This window comes from Echeneis naucrates, chromosome 1, assembly GCF_900963305.1.
Source record: "Echeneis naucrates chromosome 1, fEcheNa1.1, whole genome shotgun sequence".
Lineage (NCBI taxonomy): Eukaryota > Metazoa > Chordata > Actinopteri > Carangiformes > Echeneidae > Echeneis > Echeneis naucrates.
In genome coordinates this window covers 21,277,474-21,299,251 of record NC_042511.1, presented here as the reverse complement: position 1 = coordinate 21,299,251, position 21,778 = coordinate 21,277,474, and the positions used below count along the sequence as shown (strand labels likewise).

The window sequence follows — 21,778 nt, the reverse complement described above, 5'->3', positions numbered from 1 at the left end:
CGTACAGAAACCTGGATCCATCAGTGACCCAGGCCAGACCATTTCCCTGACTTGAACTTGGCTGCTGAGTTGCATTTCTGAAGGTAAAAAGCTTTTTAACAGATTTTATCCAGTCAGAATTTTCTCCTTATATATTCTTACATTTCTTCTTTGTCTCCTCCAGTGTTAATGAGCCAACATGGCTGCAGGCGTCATAAGGAACTTTCTCATCCAGGCCCCAACTCCAGCCTACTTCCCCCTGATTTTCCAGCACTCTCTGTGCAAAGACATTGAGGAGGAAGAGCAGCCAGAGGGAAAGCCGGAGGAGAGGGACGATGAAGAAGAAAGAGATGAAGAAGAGGAGGATGAAGAATCTGAAGCTCAAGAGGAAGAGGAGGAATGTTTAGAGGTTTATCTAAATCCGGACCACTCTGCTCTGGACGTGACCACACAGCTGTTAAGGTTCGCAGACCTCATCAGTAGAGATGTTCAGCGGTACTTTGGCCGCTGCTCCGGAGACCAAGAGGCCTGTGACATCTACAGCGACTCTCTCTCTGTGACAACCAGCGGGCGTCTGCGTTACTACGACGACCTGCTGAGAATAGCAAGAACAGGGAGTCCAGATGAGAGAGAAAAGAGCTTCTCCAGTGACAGTGACCATCAAGGAGTCAGGGTCGCAAAGGTGAACAACAGTTTGGGGCCACTCGCTGAACTGTTCAACCACAGGGGCCCCAGTGAAGGCCGCGGGCAACCGATGATCAAGCGGCACCTCCCCCTCAGTTTCTGGACTGAGCCGATCTCCTGCTGCTCTCTGGGCAGTTTCAGTAACATACCTGACATCACACACACAAACAGTGACACATCTGCACAGGACGCCACACCTGCAGACGCTAGTGCACACGTGCAATATAATGCCCACACACACCACAGCACGCATGCCCTTGACAACAATCAGCCAGATTTTAGTGACTTGCTGGCAAACTGGGATCCAAACCCCGAGCTCACACACACACTGACGGAGAACACACGTATGACGCATTGAATACGTGATGGGACAGACGACGTAGAGTTGATGCACACTTGTTAAAGAAAAATAACAGCTAAGTACTCTTCACATTTTCTCCTGTTTGTTTTCACATTTTGTGAGTCACCCATGATTGTCTCCAGTCATAAAGATAGTTTTCATTTTGTGTCTCTGAGATGTCGGTCTTCCACAGCTCTCAAAAACATAATTTAAATCATTCAGCAGCGCCTTAGTAACTTTGATCTATCTGAACCATTCACTTCCCAAAAGAATCACTAACTATGAAGAAAGATATTGGATGTTTATGTTTATGTTGTAGAATCACCAGTTAAATGAAAGATGCTGTTGCAGTTGTAATAGTGAATTTCGACAAAGAGCCAAGTATGTAGTAGAAATACCTTTAATGTGCCTTGCTGCATTCATGCGCAACAGCAGTTGGTAACCTGGTAGCTACAGGAATGGAGTATTTAGGTCATTTACAGGAGTATATGTAATAATGGTTAGAATACTTTAAAATACATAAAACCGCAATCTTTAAAATTATTCAAAAATTATTCATCTCAATCATTATCTTAATTTCATATTTTCTCAGTTGCTGATGGTTTGGTTTGTACAACTTAAAGTACAAAATGTTCTTACTATTTTTATTCTAAGTTGTACATACTAAGTGAAAATTGTTTATAAAAATATGAATGAATTCATTTCTTAAATAATAAACTTTTGTCAATATAAAGAAAATATGTTAATAAAAATCCTTTTGACTCAACTTTGAAGTCCAAAGTTACTGCTTGTTTGATTCTAGTGCAGCAACATGACTGAAGGAATATTTCTTTTTAAATATTGTTAAAATGTAAGTTTCAATGGCAACATGGATGAGAAGCTTCTTTCAGTACTTACTTTTTTACTTTTAAAATTACTTTTACCATTTATAGCCCTTTGACCACACACATATGATATGATCCAAATGTGCATATGGTACAAGAGAAAATCCAATACTCCTACACTATCGGAGACTTAGTATGGTGGGGGGGGGGGCAATGCTTTAAATACAGACAGTGAATCTGCTGACAATGCACTAACAATGTCATCTCCAAATAACCACAAAATGTTAATTTTATTTTGAAAGCCTGACATAAAATCTAGACCAGCTTCCTCCTCTGTTAGCTAGAGTAAAAATTTGAAAGGAAGTGGGAGAGAGAGGATGGAGAGGTGAAAGTGAAGCGCCATTGTTTAACTCAACAAAGATAAGATGATAAAGTGCAGGTGAGAAGAAAGAGCATGTAAATGAGGGTCTGATCAGGCCCAGAGAAAAGAGTGAAGGTTTGAGGTCACTTCTTGTCTGTTGAGTGATGGGCTCTAACAAAAAACTATGATACAAAATAAAAATGGTCAGAAGGGAGCAGAGAAGACATGATTACATGTACATGTGAAGAGTCCTGCGCCCTTCACAGCTGATCAGCCAGTTTGTCTGTTTTTGTCTATACAGGGCACCGTGTGATTGGTTGAAATATGAAGACATTTCCAAGTCCTGATTGGATGAGCAGCAAAGCCAGTAACATTTTGACACACACTCTCTCCATTAGACACATAAATGTACAAACTTTCAGTGACACAAGCACTGAAGGTGCCCACACCTGAGCGGAGGCTCCTGCAACAGAAGCTCAACATGAGGACGCACACGCTTTTGTCCATAACTCTGCTGGGCCTGCTGCTGTGGGCCTCCTGCGTCCAGGCCAGCGACTCAGACCAGAACCAGGAGGAGACATCCAAGGAGTCAACAGAGGAGGTTTCAGAAGAGATGTCAGAGGAAACAGAGGAGGCACCAAAGGAGAAAACCACAGAGATTGAGGAGGAGAAAGATGTGATGGTTCTCCACATCAACAACTTTGACCGGGCTCTGAGCGAGAATCAATATTTGCTGGTGGAGTTCTGTAAGTAATCACTACATATATAAATGACATAGATTGTTTTCCCAATATTGGTGAAACTAGATTCTTCCAAACATGTTAATCCCATCTGTTTGTTTTCTTTTAGACATTTCTGTTTGTTCAGCACAAATAGTAGTCACGATATATGTTGAGGATCATTTTCTGTTATGACATGATACTATCACACAAATAGGGTGTATTTCTTAAAGGAGATGATGTCTTTTCTGAGAGTGAGATCCTGGGAACACATACATACTGAATCATAAACTCAATTGCAGAAGCCTATGGTTTACTGCTGGAAGCTGTGGGACTAGCTGAATAAATGTTTGTGAGTTCAGCAGTTTCAGTTAATGGTAAAAATGTCAGAAGGTTTATGTGGGTTTTGTTCTGTTTGCCTGTATCAAGTCAGCATTATCATAAAAAACATGCACATGCATGTGTATACAGCACACGTGGCCCCTCTGGTCCAGGTGTTCTCCTGGTCTAACTCTCCCACAGAGGAACTCGGCAGCAGCAGCAGGGGTATAAAGGCCACATTCAACTGCCACATTTGCTATCAGCAGCTTATTTCCATGTGTACCTGCACATGTGCTGCTGATAGCAGCAGACAGAATAGGAGCTGCTTTGGTTAATACTGCGCTCTCAGGTTTCAGGATCTCTTTCAGCCTCATGCAAAGTATGAAAGTGTGTTTGTGTGTGCAGATGCTCCCTGGTGTGGCCACTGTAAGCAGCTGGAGCCGCAGTATGCAGAGGCTGCTGGGAAGCTGAAAGCAGAGGAACTGGCTATACGTTTGGCCAAAGTGGACGCCACTGAGGAGAGGGAGCTGTCTGATGAGTTTGATGTCGGAGGATTCCCCACTCTGATTCTGTTCATCAATGGACAACGCAAACAGCCCATCACCTACACTGGTACACACACACTTCTACACTGGTGTGAACTGTATCCACCATCACCCTTGGCAAAAATTCTCTAGCCCCCTACTGTAACCGTATTCTCACCCTTACCGCGCCCTTATCTCACCTTTACCTCACCCTTACCTCACCCTAGCCTAAACCTGATATTAGGAAAACATGTGCATTTACATCTCTCAATCATTCATCAACTCATTCAACTGTGAACTACTTTAGTAAAGTGGTTCACAGTGTGTGTGTGTGTGTTTGAACGTCCTCACTGCCTTCAGCCCAGCACTGTCCAAAACTCAAAAACCTTAATGCTAATTCATATGCAAAGAAACAGTCCAGGCTATTCAGTTTTTAAAGGAATGATCTTTAGAAGAGCTAATATTCTTACTGTGTCTGTAAGCTGTTCTATAAAACTCAGCTGTTGAAGTTTTCTGCTTCTACTGTATATCGACAGTATTGTGATGTAAAGCCGTAGTACCTCATAAAACACAATCATGACAGTGAAATATCTGTACGACATGTTAGTATGACCATAAATTTTTATATTTTTATATGTTGCTGCTTCAACATCACTTGTGCTTTCCTGTTATCTAAATATTCCAAATATTAGATAGTATGTTAAAGCAGCTGAAATTATTGTTTTTGTTTGTGCTTGTAAAGGTAAGAGGTCAGCCGACGGAATAATCAAATGGATGAAACGTCGTACCGGCCCCGGTGCCGAAGTGCTGGAGTCTACAAAGTCTGCAGCCCAGTTCATCGATGCCCATAACATCACTGTTGTTGGCTTTTTTGATGTGCGTTTCATTTATCTTCACTTATCCAATATGACCAAGAGCTGATGAAATATATTTCTAACGTGAATTTATTTACATCAGACCCTGGAGAGTGAGGCGGCGAAGGTGTTTAAGGAGGTTGCCTTCGATGTGACGGACACAGAGTTTGGCGTGACAACAACTCCTGAGGTTTTCCAGAAGTATGAAGTGAAGACCAACTCAGTGGTCCTCTTCAAAAAGGTTTGAGCGTCAACTGATACTGAGGCAGTCTTCTGAAAGCCGCAGAGATCCTCAACCATCACAGCTGTGCTGCCATCTAGTGCTCAGAATCATGCAGTATTTTCCTGTTAGACGTGTAGAAGAATGAAAATGTTTTGCTGATGCTCTTCTTGTCTTGAAACTTTCAGATTGGGGTTTAATTTATAATGACAAGAATTGGGTTAGGTGTTGACTAGACCTAAGACTTGGCATCAAATAGATGGTAAAACTAAAGACTTGGAAAATTGTATTGATTATTTATACTGTGGCACTTGTTTTTATCTGAGTAATAAATTGACCGTTTATTTGATAAAACTGTGTGAAAACTGAAGAAAAATATAATGAAATATAGTAATTCACCTGCAGTTATTTAATAACTACAGAAAGGTAAGAATTGTAAATATTGGTAAGAAAGGCAAAAATTAGGTTTCCATGAAGTTCCATAATGTGGAGAAAAGACATAAAGAGAGGAATCCAGAACAAGACTAAAGTTGAGATCAACTTTGGGAAGACAACTAACCTGCTTTGTTTTTTTTTGCTAGTTTGATGATGGCAGAGCAGACTTTGTTCTGTCAGATGAGGAGAAGCTGGACAAAAGAAATCTCACCAGCTTCATCCAGGAAAACAGCATGGAGCTGATCATCCGATTCAGCAAAGAGGTAAAAAACACCATTACTTGCACATATTCACACTCCAAGAAAATGTTAAAAATGTATGTGTAGAGTGTATTAATCTATGTGTGTGTGTGTTATCAGAATGCAGACAAGATCTTCTCCTCCAAAATCCACTTGCACAGTCTGCTGTTCATCAACTCCACTGTGGAGAGAGAAAAGGCCTTCGTGGAAAAATCCTGGGCTGTTGCCAAAGAGTTCAAGGGCAAGGTAACAGTTAGATGTCTGTCTGTGTATGTGAAAATAACCCTCTTTGAAAATAAGCCAGTCACATAAAAAGACCTAAAACATAACTTAACCTCATCTTGTTCTGTGTGCGTGTGTGTGCCCTGTCCAGATGTTATTCATTGTAATCGACGTGATGGACGACCTGCCTCACGTGCTTAAATACTTTGGCGTGTCCAAGAGCGACGCCCCCACCGTACGCATCATCGACATGGACACAGAGAAGAAGTTCAGCATCGCCAAAGGAGATCTCACAGAAGACTCACTGCGGCAGATGTGCCAGGAAGTGTTCACGGGCACTGCCAAGGTGATGAAGACAAAAAACACCAGTTTCAAATCCAACTCTTTTAGCTTTTTACTGTTTAAGATTAAAAATAACGGATTATAAGATCATAAATGACTCAATATAGTTCAAACACACTTTGAGACAAGTGATAAAAAAAAAAAAAAACTTTGGAGTTTTGACTTCTTGTCACAGATATTTATAAGCAGATATTTTCACTGAACAGTAACTTCCTCTTCAAACTTCTCAGATGGTTCTTTAAAAAAAAAACAAAACAAACAAACAAACAAACAAAAAAAACAACAACAACAACAACAACAAAAAAAACAGATTGTCCCCAACTTTTTTTGCGCCACGGACCAGTTTAATGTCAGACAATATTTCCACAGGCCGACCTTTAAGGTGTGATGCGATACGATCGGCATAAAAACTGTGCTATTTTCGAAACATCCTAATAAATATAAATCCGCTGTGCACTCGTATGCAACTTTATTAGCAGCGTCCTCATAACATCGCGCCAACAACGTAACATGAGTAACATCCTCTCTGCACCCTAACCCCGAACCTAAATGCAGCTTTCATTTCATGGAAGTCACAGGTTCTTCTTCTGTCTCCTCACTGGGCCTTTTCCCTTTCACAAAGAAACTGTCATCTTCCGGGTTTAATTTTAGCCGTAACGTATCACGTGACCGAGACAAGCGTCTTGACATGCGTCAAGAGTGAGTCATAGACGGATGTAACGGAGAGAATCCGGTCATTTTTCAAAATAAAACATAGTTCAGATTCAGATAATAAATAAAACATAAATAATGTAGGTTCTTTATTCTTTCTGTGCGGCCCGGGCGTTGGGGACCGCTGCTTTTAACCATCCAGCAACCCCTCACATTCATCCTGTGACCCTGAAGATGTCAGCACTTGATTGAAGCAGATAACCTACATCAGTCTTAGTCTAACAAAGTTATGAGTGACTTGCACTGCACTCCAGAATTTGTGTTTTTTCTTAGACACTTTAAGTACATTTTGATGATAATACTTCTTTGACTTTTACTGTGGATTATTATTGTTTTGAAACTGTAAAACTGGCACTCCAAAAAGAATGTCCTTCACTTCCACCATTGAGTTCAAGCTGCTAACTTGTCCCGTTTTGTGGTACAGCCTTACTATCGCACAGAGGAGATCCCAGAGGACTGGAACAAAGGACCAGTCAAAGTCCTGGTGGGGAAGAACTTTGAGTCTGTCGCCCTGGACCCAACCAAAAACGTCTTTGTGGAGTTTTGTAAGTTTGAGTGTAGTCCACTGTAAAAGTTAATGTAATTGGAGCCAATCAGTATTTATGTAAAATCAGTAGTTATCATGTGAAATGATGATTTAATTGTTCTCTGAGTCTCCTCAGTGAGTCTCTGAGGAAAAACATTTGCACTGTATAAACAAACTGCTGTTGATAAATGATGCATTTTCTAAAGGGCCTGTGGTTAATAACTTTGGGTGTACACAGATGCTCCATGGTGTGGACACTGTAAGGAACTAGCTCCCATCTGGGATCAACTGGGTGAAAAGTACGCCGACCATGTTGACATCATCATCGCCAAGATGGACGCCACAGCCAACGAGGTGGAATCCCTTACAATCCAGGGATTCCCCACACTGAAATATTACCCAGCTGGTGGCAAAGAGGTACGTGTGCGCGCGCGCGCACACACACACACACACACACACACACACACACACACACGCACATCATCATCATCAGCCTATTATTTCTCTCTCCTGCTGCCAGGCGGTTGACTACACAGGGAAAAGAGATCTGGAGATGATGTCTAAATTTCTGGATGATGGAGGAGTGATGCCTGCAGAGGAAAGTAAGGAGGATGAAGATGAGGAAGCTGAGGATGAGGATGAAGACAAAGAGGACAAGGAAGGAGATGATTCTAAAGAGGATGATGACACCACTGGTGATGATAGCAAGGTTTGTATTGTTGCTGCTACTTTTGCTATTTGCCAGTAAAATAATTTGTATTTGCCCACGGTGCTCCCATCTACAGATATTTCTCTGTTTCAGGATACTGACGAGTCTGCAGAGGTAATAACTGACCAAACATCTAAAGATGAGCTGTGATGTCTCTTTGGTTTCAATTAGGAGCAACCTAGCATCTTTCTTTTCTTTTTTTTCTTAATAAAATTAATTTGGGTTTAAATCTGTTGTGACTCTCTTAATTGGCTTTAAACCAGGTTAACGTTTATGTAAACTCTTGATTGGCTCTAAACCTTTTTTTCCTGAATGAATACAGAAATGTTTTGTAAAATAGTTAAACCTTTGTCTTAATAATATATTGCATATATTAGTCTTCAACAGTGTGGAAAGAATAGATCCATGATCTATTTGATTTATTGATGATTTATGATTTATTTATCAGTCAAAATGTTTATAAAGAAAGAAAGAAGAGGAAGCAGATTGATAGATAGACCCAAAGTCATGTTTGTCAATCCTGAGTGACATTATAAAAACAGACTTAAACAAGGATGGAGGTGCCTACGAATATGGCCTGACAACATACTTTAGGACATATTTAGACCATAACCCTAACCCTTAGAAGAGATGGTTTATTGAAATAATAATAATAAAAAACAGCCATTATATTTAACAAAAAGTGATTTTGTATGAGCACCACGATACAAACTGATAAGAGTCTAGTCTAGATGGCAATAGAGCAAAGTTTTTATAAAATACTCCTCTGTGCATCATAAATGTCTGGGAAGAAAAGAATGTTCAGATATGCTTAAATAACTACTGCTTAACTAGTGCTAAATTGGGTTTTGGGAGTAATTATACCACCGGGAGTTTCCACTTTTTACCCCACTTCCTTCACTGGGTGTTGGCTAAATAAAACACCTGAAAAATAATCTGAGCATTGTAAACTTCATCAGGGATTTACTGTGATTTATAATGTATTATTGTGTGTACAGATTTCACGATCATATTATTACTGCATATTTCTATATTATTTCTAATGATAATATCATTTCTGGACATTGTCGTTTTGTGATGCTAACGTTTGCTTTTCATTCAAACATACCTTTATATCTCAGCTTAGGAAAAAACTGGAATTCAAAAGACAATGTTGGCGTTGAATTGGCTCATTGGTGTAAATCTAATCATGAAAAGAAACTTTTAAGCATTTTAAGCATTAATATTAAAAGTATAAGGCTTCAGTGAAGTCATGATAACTCACTGAGCACTTTACTCCAAAGACTGTACTATTACCAGTTAATTTCTCTGCTCACCATTCTTCTTGATGTTGATGATGACAATTTCTTGAACTTTGAGCTTTATTTCTTTGTTGACATGGGTAAGGCTTAGGGTTGATTTGGCAGCTGCACATTCAGCCTCCTGTTCTACCAAATCCCAGAGGTTTCTGGGAAGTGAACAGTGAAATCAGTTAGAGATGGTATTTCCTTCGTGACATGGAGCCTTTTCATGCTGGAGGCAGCAAAGTGAAGATGTGAGGTCATGAATAGAAGCGCAGTCACCAACAAGACTGGACAAATTTCATTCAAACCACCCCTGATTGATATTAAGAGGCTGGAAGTGAGTCGATTTGTGCTGTGACCCTGCTGTCCTCCTCCTGGGCACAGATGGACGATCATCAAACCAGGCCACATTCTCCTCTCATCGTCTTGTCTGGTTGTAATGAGCCTGTTCCCTCTGCAGCCTCAGGTTTCTGCTCCTGTCTAGATTGGAGTCAGGAGCGAAAACCTGACGTGGTCTTCTGCTGCTGTAACTCATCCACTTCAACATTTGACATATTGATAATCCTGAGAGGTTTTCTCTTTTCAGCCCAGCTGTAAACAGGAGTTATCTGAGTTGTTTGTGTCTTCTTGTCCTCTCCAACCAGTCCAGTCCGTCCATTCTCCTCTGACTCTCCCCAACAGCATTTCTGCTGCTCACTGGATGCTTTTGTTTTCACATCTTTCTGAGTAAAAACTGTGAAAATCCAAGATCAGCAGCTGCAGAAACACTCAAATCAAACTGCAGTCAAGGTCTGAGATTCGAAGACCCTTGTCTGTATGAGTCTATATTTACATTACACTGCTGCCACATGATTGGCCCATTGAGGTGTGGCTGATGAAGTCATTGTGAACATAGATGCAGTTGTTTTATCTGTAGTTTCCTGTTCCTCTCATGTCAGCTCAGATTTTTCTTAGTCTAAATGATTTGGCCTCAATTTAAAAACAAGGAAATTTTAGCTCCATTTCAGCTTCATTTAAAATTCCTGAACACAACTTATTATGTAACTATCAACTGTCTTAAATTCACAAACAAATAAATAAACAGATGGGCCCTAAATCATGTTTTGGTATTGACACTGCAAACAAGCCACCAGAGATTGAGTTTGACCTTAGGAGGCAGGTTGGAGCAAGAGTGTGAGTCCGTGTGATGGAAACATATAGGAAGGGTTGTTTTGCAGGCTGTGGGAAGTGAATGTTTCTAATTCCAGAGGAAAACGGGTTCGGCAGGCTGTGATGTCACGGCTGTCACCAACATGGTACGTGTTTCCTATTATCGGCAGAGTTTCCTCATTTGTCCAAGGTAAGACCACTGCTCCTCTACATCTCACACAACACGCTGTTTAATTAACGAAAAAGGACATGTGCTAGTCTGTGCAAGTGGTGTTTTGAGTTTGTGTACAGTGGAAGCCAGTTTACACAAGTTTGGGTTAGAAACCAGGGCTCGAATGATGTCTTGTTTACGTAAGAGAAAAGTCCCATGTGAGCCAGAATGACTTGGCTGTATTCAGCAGGTGTGTTCAGTGACTGATACAGCTGGTGTTAGATGACATATTGGTGTGAAATACATAGATGTGAGGTGGAGTAGATCCAGGATTATTTGTTTGTTCAGTGTTATGTGTCATATTATGTGATTTGTGTGGTTTTGAACCTACTGTGTGTATGTGAACTGTACAATGTTGATAGCGTGTGAAATACCATTGTAAAGGTAAATACTGTGTGTTTTAAAATGTTGGCCTAAAAGTTTGGGTCAGTTAACTTAGGTAGAGAAACTAACTACACTGTATTGTTGTAAAGTGTGTGTTTTTGTGTGTTACTTTAAACCTCGACTCTTCAGATGAAAGTTCAGACTTGTGACTGTTCAGCAAGCTTATGTGTGTGTCTCTGTCTGAGAAGACAGGAGGCACTATGACAGAAAGGCTAGAAGCTGAAATGTTCACATTACTAAAAACTGAATGAGCCAACTTCTCCTTCTGCCAGCAATGTCAACATACACACAGACACACAAAATGGGCTGTTATCATAGAAGGTGTATAACCAGTTGGTAATTAAAATGAGATGGTAGTGCCAGCTCAGCGCACTTCATTTACACCACTCACTGAAAAACAGTAGGCCCTGAAGAGAGGACAGCGTTTTATCAAGCAACGTGGAATTGCTATGCATTGGTTTTATTTTAACTGTATAACTACAGCATCTAGTGCCTTGCTGTCATTTCCAGTGTGTTTGTTGCATTGTAACATTTTTGATGTTATCTGTAATCTGCAGCTGTTGGATTCCTGCATGGAGACACTTGTTTATGTACTGCAAGAAACTAACTTTGATGCAGACATGCAGCAAATGCATCTCCTTCATCTTCATCTTTCCCTCTCAGATTGTTTAATTTCCGAGATAGATACCAGAAATTATATATTTATTAAAAACTATCTGATAGAGATGTAGAACTCAGCAAAAGGTTTATGTTATTTCATACAAAGTTATGAAATTAACTCTAGTTAAAGCAGAAAAAAAGTCACTAAATCAAATAAATATTTGCTGTCACCAACCGTTCTTTGAAGCAGCACAAGTTTTCTTCAGTAGCCTACACTTTTTCATTGTTCACGTCACAGGTAGGTTGTTGCATGACTTTGTCATAGTCCATCTGCAGATTTCCATCTCCTCATGTTTAGATGTATATTATCAAACCGGCCAATTCAGTCAAAGAGCCGATCAAACACAGCAATTTACTTAAAAGGAACTTGTTTAAATTCCTCTCTGTCCATCTTCACTGACTTCATCTGCATCTCTGTCCGTCCTTCCATTGTGGCCCCAGTGTCCTGTTTGACTGGACGATCTCCTGATGGAACCCCCTTCATATGAAGAGGCCAGTCTCCACCCTCCTCCTCTGACCACAGCAGGAGTAAATATCCCACCTCCCCCCTCATACGACGCCTCCCTCTCCTCTCGCTCCACGCCTCCCCCCACCTATGGAGAAGCAGGTAAGATAACATCTCACTACGCCCCTGCTTTCTCTATTTTCCTTTACAGCTCATCAGACATTGAGGAGCATAGTCCCACAGTGACGGAGGTGCCTGTGAAATCTCCTATTTCTCTTTGGTTTGGCCTTTTACAAGCTTTCTGTAGATAGTTCTGTAAACAGAATAGTTGAACCTGTTTAGTTTGTGTATAGTAAAAAGCTGAAATCATTACACAAAGTAAATACATTTGAAATGATATTATGGTGGATTTCACAGTGTAGCCATTGTCATTAACTGTACATGATTACAGTAAGCAGGAAGGGCCAAAAAGGACTTTTAATGGGTTGAATATGAACTAAGTAAACAGGTATCCTCAAAGTAGGAGGACAAAAAAGACTTCTAGTTTTCTGTTGTACTTTAAGGTATTTTAATGTGGATGAAAATCTGAAGAACAGTGTGAAGACAGAGAAAAATACATTTATATTGGAATATTTCTTTTTCACTAGTTACAATCGAGCCAAATCCATTCCCTGTCCTGACCCCAGTGTCTGTACCAGCTGCTATGAGTCCACCTCCCCAAAACCCTGGAACTATAATCCATCTACATACACAAGGTACAAGGACCACGCAGAAATAATTAACCTAAATTGCATAAATATAATGTAATCGAGCAGGTGATAACATTTAATTTGCTTCCCTCCATGTCCCTGTATCCCCCTGATATGGCCCTCCATCTCTGCTGCGGCGTCTGTAACCCAGTGGGTGTGAGTTCAGCTGTCAACAGCAGACAAAATCAGCCAGTGGTAGTAGTGACTCAGCCAGCGCCTGTTCCCATCTCATTGATGTGTCTGAGAGACAGCCCCGGTTTAATATGCTGCCCATACTGCCGCCACACTGTCACCACTAAAGTAACATACGTGCCTGGGGCGACCGCCTGGTTTCTGTGTGTCCTTCTCACACTGATGGGGTGAGACGCAAATAATATTTATTTCAGAGTGCTGTCAAAGCTTGAGCGAACTGTGAACTTTAACTACATTCTGCATTTGTGTGTGTGTGTTTCAGGTTGGTCTGTGGTTTCTGTCTGATCCCACTCATGATACATAGACTACATGAAGCACATCACTCCTGCCCACGGTGTGGAAACCATCTGCACGTATACACAAGATGACACTGTCAGGACGGATAAGCCTCCTGTTGTCCCCAGGGCACCCAAAATATTATAACACCAAAACATTTGTCACAATGAGGATAAATAATTATGCATCAGCTTAAATTAGATAGATAGATGGATAGATAGATAGATAGATAGATAGATCACACGCATTTCTAACATAAATAGAAGACAACTTTGGCAAAATACTTTGTGCTTTTGTAAGTCAATATTGTGGAGGTGGGTAGGTGCAGTGTTAATTTTTTTATGTATGTTCAATCCATCCATTCTCATGCATACAGCAGCATTTTACTACAACTGAGACTGATGGGACGTTTATGCCAAAATGGGGGGTCCCTATAAGTCCATATATATATATATATATATATATATTGGGACTTAGTTAGGGATTTAATTGTTGGTTGTTTTTGGTCTGTTTGTTTTCGAATGACTATATTTCCTATATGAAAAAACAACACAATTTTTCTTTTTAAATGGAGATATAACTAATGCTAATGTTTACCAACTAATAACATGGGGGAATGAATATGAGATATGACCATCAGACTTGTTTTTCTTTGCTAATCTAATCCAATCCCGCTGGAAAACATATCAATGTAATTTATACTTTCTGCACTACGTTTTTAAAAGCTCCCATGATCCCACACAGGTATTATTGTGAATAAGCCTCCCCTGAAGACTGCATGTGTCTGTGTGCAGACAATTCAACAGTAGCCTACAGGAAGTGAGGTGCCCTGAGCCGGGGTGAAGCATCTTTAAAAACAATTTATGATCCAAATGATAGCAAATGTTTTTTACCCAATAGCCCCGCTGACACGCAAAATTCTTAACAGAACTTTTCATAGCGACCAGACAAAAACAAATGTTTTAATTTGTTTACACCAGTCAATTCTTGACACAGTGAACAAGGCTGTTATGGTTTTATAATGACGAAAGAGGCACAAAATGGAAAACCTCAATTCTTCATACTAACATAAATATAATTACAGTTCTTTAAATTGCTATGATGAATGAGAAACACACAATTGTTATTGTCAATGAAGCTGATTAAATTTTATATTTATTGTTCAAAATGTTATTAAGTGCCTTTTTGTCATTGCATCCCTTTTCAGTGTTTTTCTAAGAGAAAATGCTAAACTCTTCCAAATGTTACACATGAGGAGACACCAGTCTCTGCACTGTATTAATTTGTTAAATACAAAAATGCTCAGCTTAACATACCACTAAGAGAGATACAGAGGGAAACACAAACACAAACTGAAAAATTTGTAAGATCATACATAAATAGTCATAAATAAATAGTATTGCACAAAAATGTACACAGTGAAGAGATTCTTATATAACATCAACATAGAGTGCTTAAAACATGACATAAACAAACATTAATACATGAATAGAACTCATGAAATAGAACAAAACACTCTAATGAAAAGCCAGGACAAAATGGTGGATTTTTAAATTTGCACTGTGACTGTCACATTATTTACAGTTTAAAGAAATCAGATCAAATCAGAACTTTATAGGTGCTGGAGATTTGTTACCTTTTGACAGGACAAGTCACTCTGTAGCTTGGCTTCATATTCACCAGGCAGAATGTATGACAGTACAATCTTCTCACTTGACTTAAACATATTCATTAAATTGTTAAACTAGACTTGACGTACACTGTAATTCAAGCTGCTGACGGTTGAGGATGAATTAAACTATAGTAGTTAATGAACCTTTTAGACCTGTCAGTGGTGTCTAACAGTCAGCATCATTGCAGAGTTGGACTTTTTAATGTGGTTGAATCAAAATGTTGTATTATGTATAATTCTATCTTGTTGACAGGAAGATAAAAGTGGTCTTATTACACAGACAAAGCTGTGTATCGTTACAATTGTACAAATGGGTGAGTTATGTTGGATACGTGTATGTGTGTGTGTTGCATACGTATTAGTGAGTGTTTGAATTTATGGCTCCATTTTGACCTTGTTGAGGCCAACAGTACAGCACCAAAGGGCATTTAGATATTAGTAATATAGGTGATATGAACAGCAGCCAATAGCAGCAATACAGCAGGGCTTAGATAGGAAAGTTAATCAGCGACAGACTGGTGGGTCCAGTCGGCAGATAACAAAAGTATTTGCAAGTACCAGCTCAGCACAGACACACAAACACAAACACACACACACACACACACACATCAGCCCTTCCTTTCGCCACTCCCTTCATACTTTCATGTCAGGCTCGTTGCAGTGTTCAATTTCTTACATTGTCGGTGAACCATCATGAGGAGTGTGTCACTGCTGGGGGTGACGGCCTTCTGCCTCTGTGTGTTTGTCGCCTCTGACACACAGCATGACCAACCTGGAGATAAATCCCTCCCCGAGCAGGGTGGAGTTTTACAGCTGAAAAAGGCAAATTTCAACAGGGCACTGAGAAAACACAAGCAGCTCCTGGTGCATTTCTGTAAGTTACACACTGAGATATTCAACTGAATCACAACATACGAGTGATTAAATGGTTTACTGCCTCAAAAAGCGAAATACTCACCTCACACTGCAGCATAGTCATCATGTCATTGTTGGTACTCACTTGCTGTTGTGTGTTTGTTGTTTTGTTTGTGTTTAGATGCTCCTCTCTCTGCTGAAGGTCCTCATGTATCAGCAGCCTTTGAAGGTGCTGCTGCAGAACTTCAGGGGTCAGAGGTCAAACTGGCAGTCATCGATGTGACAAAGGAGAAGGACCTGGCCAAAGATCTTAATGCGACAGGTCCCCCGACGATCAGGCTCTATATCGATGGAGATAAACAAAACCCTGTGCCCTGCCCTGGTCTGCGCTGGTGATAAATTATATATTCTTATTTCCAAATGCTAATTATTATCATTATTATCCCCCCCAAAACTAAAAACCTGATCAAGTCACCTGATTTCAGACAGTTTGAAAATTTTCAACGAAATCAAAGGTGTGAGGTTGCTCACTGTTATTTCCTTGCTTAAAAACATCAGATGAGCCATTCAGAGCTAAACTAAACTAATCTGTGGTCCGTTCAATAATGCCATAATAATAACAACCATAATAATTAACAACCATTTAAAGCTCATTGGCAAATCTGCTTATTACCACCTGAAAAATATAGCCAGAGTTAAGGAATTTCTGTCTGAAGAATACATGGAAAAACTTGGTCATGCATTTATTTTCAGTAAATTGGACTATTGTAATGGTGTCTTTACTGGCCAAAACAAAAAATCTATTAGACAACTACAGTTGATCCAGAATGCTGCTGCAAGAATCCTGACAAACACCAGGAAAATGGACCATATTACACCAGTCCTCAGATCACTACACTGACTTAGACTTTAAAATCTTACTGTTGGTCTACAAATCACTAAATGGTCTGGGACCAAAATATATTCTAGACTTATTAACTCTAATGAAGTATCCAGACCCCTCAGGTCATCTAGGACAGGTTCACTGTGTGTTCCCAGAATCAGGACCAAACAAAGTGAAGCAGCTTTCAGTTATTATGCTCCTCACCTGTGGAACAACCTCCCTGCACACCTGAGGTCTGCACCAACTATTAACCCATTTAAATCAGGCTTGAAAACGTTATTATTCACTGCAGCTTTTACTTAGTTTTAATATATCACTTTAATGCTTTTAATCATTCTAATTCCTATAATTGTCTTTTACTGGTGTCATTTCTTTTTTCTTTCTTTCTTGTTGAAATGCATTTTCTATGTATGATTTTTTTTAGTGTATTGTGCTAATTGTGCTATACATATAAAATTGCCTTGCCTTGCCTAATGAATAATTAAGGAATCAAAACATTTGTAGAATTTTACATAAAGCTGTCTTAAACACTCATAGTGGATTAATATACATGACAGGCTAAAAATGCCTGGTAATACAACCATATGAATATCTTTTAGTCATAGGGAAAAATAAAAAAGACAAAGCTATACTAACCATCACTTGCTACATAGACAGACTATAATTCTACAGAGGAAAATTCATATGCAAGAAATAGTTGATTTCTTTTCAGATTGGATAAAATATTGAAGGGGAATTTATTTGTTTTCTTGGATTTTAATTCAGTGCCTCAGACTTCGGCATCCATCTTGACCTGGCTGAAGCGGAGAGCAGGATCTGCTGCTGACATAATCACTGATAGCCAATCAGAGGCCTTAGAGGAGCTGACGGTGGTTGGATTTTTTAAGGTGAAAATCATCTATTTCATATACATTTTCTTCTCACTGGTGTAGTGAAGTTTAACAAAATATATTCTTGGTCTGCCTGTATGTAGGATCTGGACCAAGCTAGTATCCAGGTGTTTTACTCAGCAGCCATCGACCTCCCTGACATTAACTTTGTTGTGACACAGAACAATGAAGTTATCAGTAAATATGGTCTAACACACGATGTTGTCCTGCTGCTCAAAAAGGTAATTCACACATTGTGTATAACATTACTGTGGCAATTATAGAAAAAACAAAATTACAAAAATATCACCTTTGAAAAGAACAATTAAAACAGAAATACACATAAAGATGTATAAAAAATACTAGCTGATTACCAGGGCTGCAGGCAACAATTATTTTCTTTATTGATTAATCTGCTGTATTGTCTTGATTGAGTAATTACGTCAGTGAAATGTTAAACGTGCTCAACTGTACTCAGCTGTAACAGACCAAAGAAGATTTCTGTCTTGAAACACATCACTTTAAAAACATACATATTCACATTATTACTAAGACAAAAAGTAGTTGAGACAGAATATGAGATTTATGGTTTGAATCATTTGACCATCATGCATAAGGTGGTATAAAGTTGTTTAAGACCTGTAGTTCACCTGTGTGTATGTGATTGTGTTTGTGTGTCTGCTGCAGTCTGAACTCATCCAGGCTTATAAAATGACGTCTCAGACATCTAAAGAGGAGCTGATCATCTTTATCACTGTCTACCAGATGGAGCCAGTCACTGAATACACCGGAGAGGTTCAGTCATAGATCATAACATTATATTTCCACACACACAGTGACTATTCTACTGCAGGCTGCTGATAGATTTCAGTTTGTTTTTTTGTTTTTTTTGGAGGCTAAATCTACTGAGATTGTGAGACTGTAACCGTATGTGGGGATTTTCTATTGAGTGTTTAGAACATATGAAACAGCAGAGGAAAATAATCATGCAGCACAAGAGGTTTTAGAGGTTTTGATGCACATTTTATCATTTCTTTCCCATTGGACTTTTAAAGCCAACTTTTAAACATATACACACAAGTCTTTAAAACTGCAAACTTAACTTTCTTAGCTGCCTATGTAGTTGTAAGTAAAAGTAAAAGACAAATTTTTATGATTTTTAAAGTGAAAATTAACATTTATATTTAGCCTTTCATTAAAAACATTCCTCCTATTATTCCATGGACTTACACAGTATCTGTATCTCCACATTGTTGGATTTACTGACCATGAAACATTTGCAGTCAGCAAAATCCTCTTTGTTTCCCCCAACTGTTAAACAGTTGATGCTTATTTTTTTAACTTAACTTAACTTAACTTAAAGTCTGATTGTAGCTGGGGTTTTATTTCCTTCCCTTCAAATCAACAAATGTGCAATCTGCTTTTCCATACAACTGTAGTTTACATTATATCATTAACAACAACAACAACAAAAAGTCAAAATATTGATTATGAAATATTTGTCTCTTGCTCTCACTGTGTGGAAACCTGAAATGGCAACAAATAGGTTGCTGTCATATCACTCTATGTCCTGTGTGTGAGTGATATTTTTAGATACAGTCTATGATGTGGCCTGAGTTTATGAATGTTATTCCATCTCTTGCAGACTGTCACTCAGATCTTAACCTCACCTGTGTTGAATCATGCCCTCCTGTTTGTTAACAAAAGCTCTGCAGACATCAGTGAGATCTACTCTGCCTTTAAAAGCGCTGCTGAGGCTTTCAGGTTGAAGGTACAAACACACACACATCTCTGCAGTGCATATAGTATTGGATGTAAGCTGGTGGTTTGTGAGCTTCTGTTTGCAATTCATACAGAGGGTGGTGTGGAGTGAGGGTGGTTCTGACCTGCTCTGGACTCTATCCTGGTTTTCAGATAGTCAACAATCACAATGTAGTAACGGCATTATGCATACCTTGTTTTATTATCTATTTCCCTCTAAATGAGACCAAAATAAACATCATGATGTCTTGAATAAGTGGGGTGGGTGGGGGGCATAAACTCATTCAGAAAACTTCTACTCTGGTAGAAATAGTAGAGGTAAGGCCAAGTTCCCATAGATTTCAATACAAACAGACTACTTTTTATGCATTTTATATTCAAGATATGCTTAACAGTACATCAACTCTGCATCTGTGTGTGTGTGTGTCTGTGTGCATATTCAGATTTTGTTTGTGTTGGTTAATGTGGATGAGCCCCGTAATGGCAGGCTGATGGAGTACTTCCGAGTACGTGATTTTGAAGCACCTCTCATTCGGCTGGTTAACCTGACGGACCATGTGTCATACCACCTGCCGTCTGACACTCTGGACGTGGACACCATAAAAACATTCTGTCAGTCCTACCTGGAAGGCAAGGCTAAGGTAGCTTACATTCCTGACAGAAACATGGATCAAAGGTCGTCCTGATATGTATGAAGTCTTTCTGTGCAGCCTAAGATGCAGAGTGAGCCAATACCAGAGGGATGGGACAAAAAGCCGGTGAAAGAGCTGGTGGGAATGACTCTGGAGAAAGTCACCTTTAACCCTGACAAGACAGTTTTTGTCCTATTCTGTATGTAAATGCAATTTTGTTTTTCATTTCTTCACTTTGAGATGTTGTTGAAGCTTCAAATCTACAAATTCAAGCTTCCAGGTCATTGTTTAATACCTGCTCATGCATGTTACCTGTACAAACCCACACAAAACCTGCACAAAAGAAAAGCATCTTAAATTGTACTTGCTGTGTGTACTTCAGATCTTCCCTACAGTCGAGAGTCCCGAGCCCTGTTCCCGCTGTGGGAGGAACTAGCTGAGGCCTTCAAGGAGCAAGAGGACGTGGTCGTCGCTCGCATTGATGCCTCAGCCAATGACATCAACATGTCCATGCAGAGATCCTACCCATCGCTCTGCCTTTTTCCTGCCCTGCATGCTGAAAGGGTATGAAGGATAACAATATCCAGATATTAAATAATTTGACTGGTAACATAACAAACTATACACACTGCGATATATCTGTGATGTGTATAAGAAATTATTGGATAACGTGTTACCTTAGTATCAAGGTTGTTAATGTTCAGTATGTGATCTGTGCTGTGTGTCACCAGGTGGTGGTTTACACTGGAAACCGGAAGTTGAAGGATCTGGTTAAGTTCATAGAAAAAGAGATGGAAAAAGCCAAAAAAGAAAGAATTAAGGTAAGTCGCCTCACTGGTGTTACAGTTTGACTTTGATGCGACTGTGTGTGTGTGTTTGACGTCTTCCCTATTCTCTGTGTTATAAATACACTTCTCTCCTTTGTGTCTCCAGGAGGATGAAGACCGGAGGAAGTACATTGAAGCCATTAAAGCTGAAGAGGCAAATAAAGCCAACCAAACCAAAGATGAGCTTTAATACAAGAACAAAGAAAGCAGTGTGTGTGCATGTGATATCTTTTAGTCAATCCTTTCCAAACCTGGATCAGGTCACATGCTGTCATCAACCACTGATCTGATCCAACCAAATAAAGTCTTTAGTTGAAACCTCTGACGGTTAAAAGGTTTTTATTTCCTTTAACTTCACTGTATTTCTGTGTTTGTTGTGTTCGTCGTAGAAATTCTAAGTTGAATCATATATATGATGATTTGGACTACGTTACAACAAATGTGCTAAAAAGATTGAAGAACCAATGAAGTATAGAGCCTGACTGATGCATCAGGCTGCAGCCAATCCCAGCTGATTGTCAGGCCAACACACTTCACACATCTGAGGACAATTTAGAGCCACCAATTAACCAAAACATATATGTCAGTTTGTGGTTAGTGCTGTTGCCCCACAATAAGAAGGTCGGTTCAGTGTGGTTTCTGGACTGGGGGCCTTTCTGTGTGGAGTCTGCATGTTCTCCCTGTGCCTGTTTGGGTTTCCTCAGGGTACTCCAAAGACATCATGTTTGGGTTAATTGGTGACTCTAAATTGTCTGTAGGTCTGAGTGTGACGGTGAGTGGTTGTTGGTCTCTGTCTGTCTCTAAGTATTGGCCCTGTGATGGACTGGTGACCTGTCCAGGGTGTGTCCCGCCCTTACCCAATGTGAGCTGGGATTGGCTTCAGCAGCGCCCGCTACCCAGGAACATATAAGAAGTAGAAG

At 39.7% G+C, this 21,778-nt stretch overlaps 3 protein-coding genes across 3 annotated transcripts; all 3 read left to right on the top strand.

The window, feature by feature from the left end:
- Positions 1-2,575: 2,575 nt before the first annotated feature.
- Positions 2,576-8,240, top strand: LOC115049983 (protein disulfide-isomerase-like). The gene is made up of 11 exons (XM_029512666.1): positions 2,576-2,934; positions 3,634-3,840; positions 4,495-4,628; positions 4,710-4,847; positions 5,408-5,524; positions 5,621-5,746; positions 5,874-6,068; positions 7,200-7,320; positions 7,540-7,718; positions 7,822-8,010; positions 8,104-8,240. The coding sequence occupies exons 1-11, from the start codon at positions 2,595-2,597 to the stop codon at positions 8,158-8,160; spliced, it is 1,803 nt and encodes a 600-aa protein (XP_029368526.1). The 5' UTR covers positions 2,576-2,594; the 3' UTR covers positions 8,161-8,240.
- Positions 8,241-10,560: 2,320 nt separating this feature from the next.
- On the top strand, positions 10,561-14,527 carry LOC115046722 (lipopolysaccharide-induced tumor necrosis factor-alpha factor homolog). Its single transcript, XM_029507284.1, has 5 exons — positions 10,561-10,632; positions 12,139-12,304; positions 12,790-12,897; positions 13,043-13,250; positions 13,346-14,527. Exons 2-5 carry the CDS (start codon positions 12,166-12,168, stop codon positions 13,449-13,451), a joined length of 561 nt encoding a protein of 186 aa, XP_029363144.1. The 5' UTR covers positions 10,561-10,632; positions 12,139-12,165; the 3' UTR covers positions 13,452-14,527.
- Positions 14,528-15,724: 1,197 nt separating this feature from the next.
- On the top strand, positions 15,725-21,048 carry LOC115042884 (protein disulfide-isomerase-like). Its single transcript, XM_029501097.1, has 11 exons — positions 15,725-15,905; positions 16,068-16,268; positions 17,535-17,656; positions 17,743-17,880; positions 18,326-18,433; positions 19,284-19,409; positions 19,843-20,040; positions 20,110-20,230; positions 20,414-20,595; positions 20,763-20,852; positions 20,965-21,048. Exons 1-11 carry the CDS (start codon positions 15,725-15,727, stop codon positions 21,046-21,048), a joined length of 1,551 nt encoding a protein of 516 aa, XP_029356957.1.
- Positions 21,049-21,778: the final 730 nt, after the last annotated feature.

What these genes read in the sequence shown, in the direction of transcription:
- LOC115046722 (XM_029507284.1), top strand. Translation starts at nt 12,166, where the DNA reads ATGGAACCCCCTTCATATGAAGAGGCCAGTCTCCACCCTCCTCCTCTG. An exon ending in AATCCATCTACATACACAAG is followed by an intron (nt 12,898 to 13,042) that starts GTACAAGGACCA and finishes TCTGTAACCCAG; the next exon opens with TGGGTGTGAGTTCAGCTGTC. An exon ending in GTCCTTCTCACACTGATGGG is followed by an intron (nt 13,251 to 13,345) that starts GTGAGACGCAAA and finishes TGTGTGTTTCAG; the next exon opens with GTTGGTCTGTGGTTTCTGTC.
- LOC115042884 (XM_029501097.1), top strand. Translation starts at nt 15,725, where the DNA reads ATGAGGAGTGTGTCACTGCTGGGGGTGACGGCCTTCTGCCTCTGTGTG. An exon ending in GCAGCTCCTGGTGCATTTCT is followed by an intron (nt 15,906 to 16,067) that starts GTAAGTTACACA and finishes GTTTGTGTTTAG; the next exon opens with ATGCTCCTCTCTCTGCTGAA. An exon ending in CGGTGGTTGGATTTTTTAAG is followed by an intron (nt 17,657 to 17,742) that starts GTGAAAATCATC and finishes GCCTGTATGTAG; the next exon opens with GATCTGGACCAAGCTAGTAT.
- LOC115049983 (XM_029512666.1), top strand. Translation starts at nt 2,595, where the DNA reads ATGTACAAACTTTCAGTGACACAAGCACTGAAGGTGCCCACACCTGAG. An exon ending in ATATTTGCTGGTGGAGTTCT is followed by an intron (nt 2,935 to 3,633) that starts GTAAGTAATCAC and finishes TTGTGTGTGCAG; the next exon opens with ATGCTCCCTGGTGTGGCCAC. An exon ending in ACAGCCCATCACCTACACTG is followed by an intron (nt 3,841 to 4,494) that starts GTACACACACAC and finishes GTGCTTGTAAAG; the next exon opens with GTAAGAGGTCAGCCGACGGA.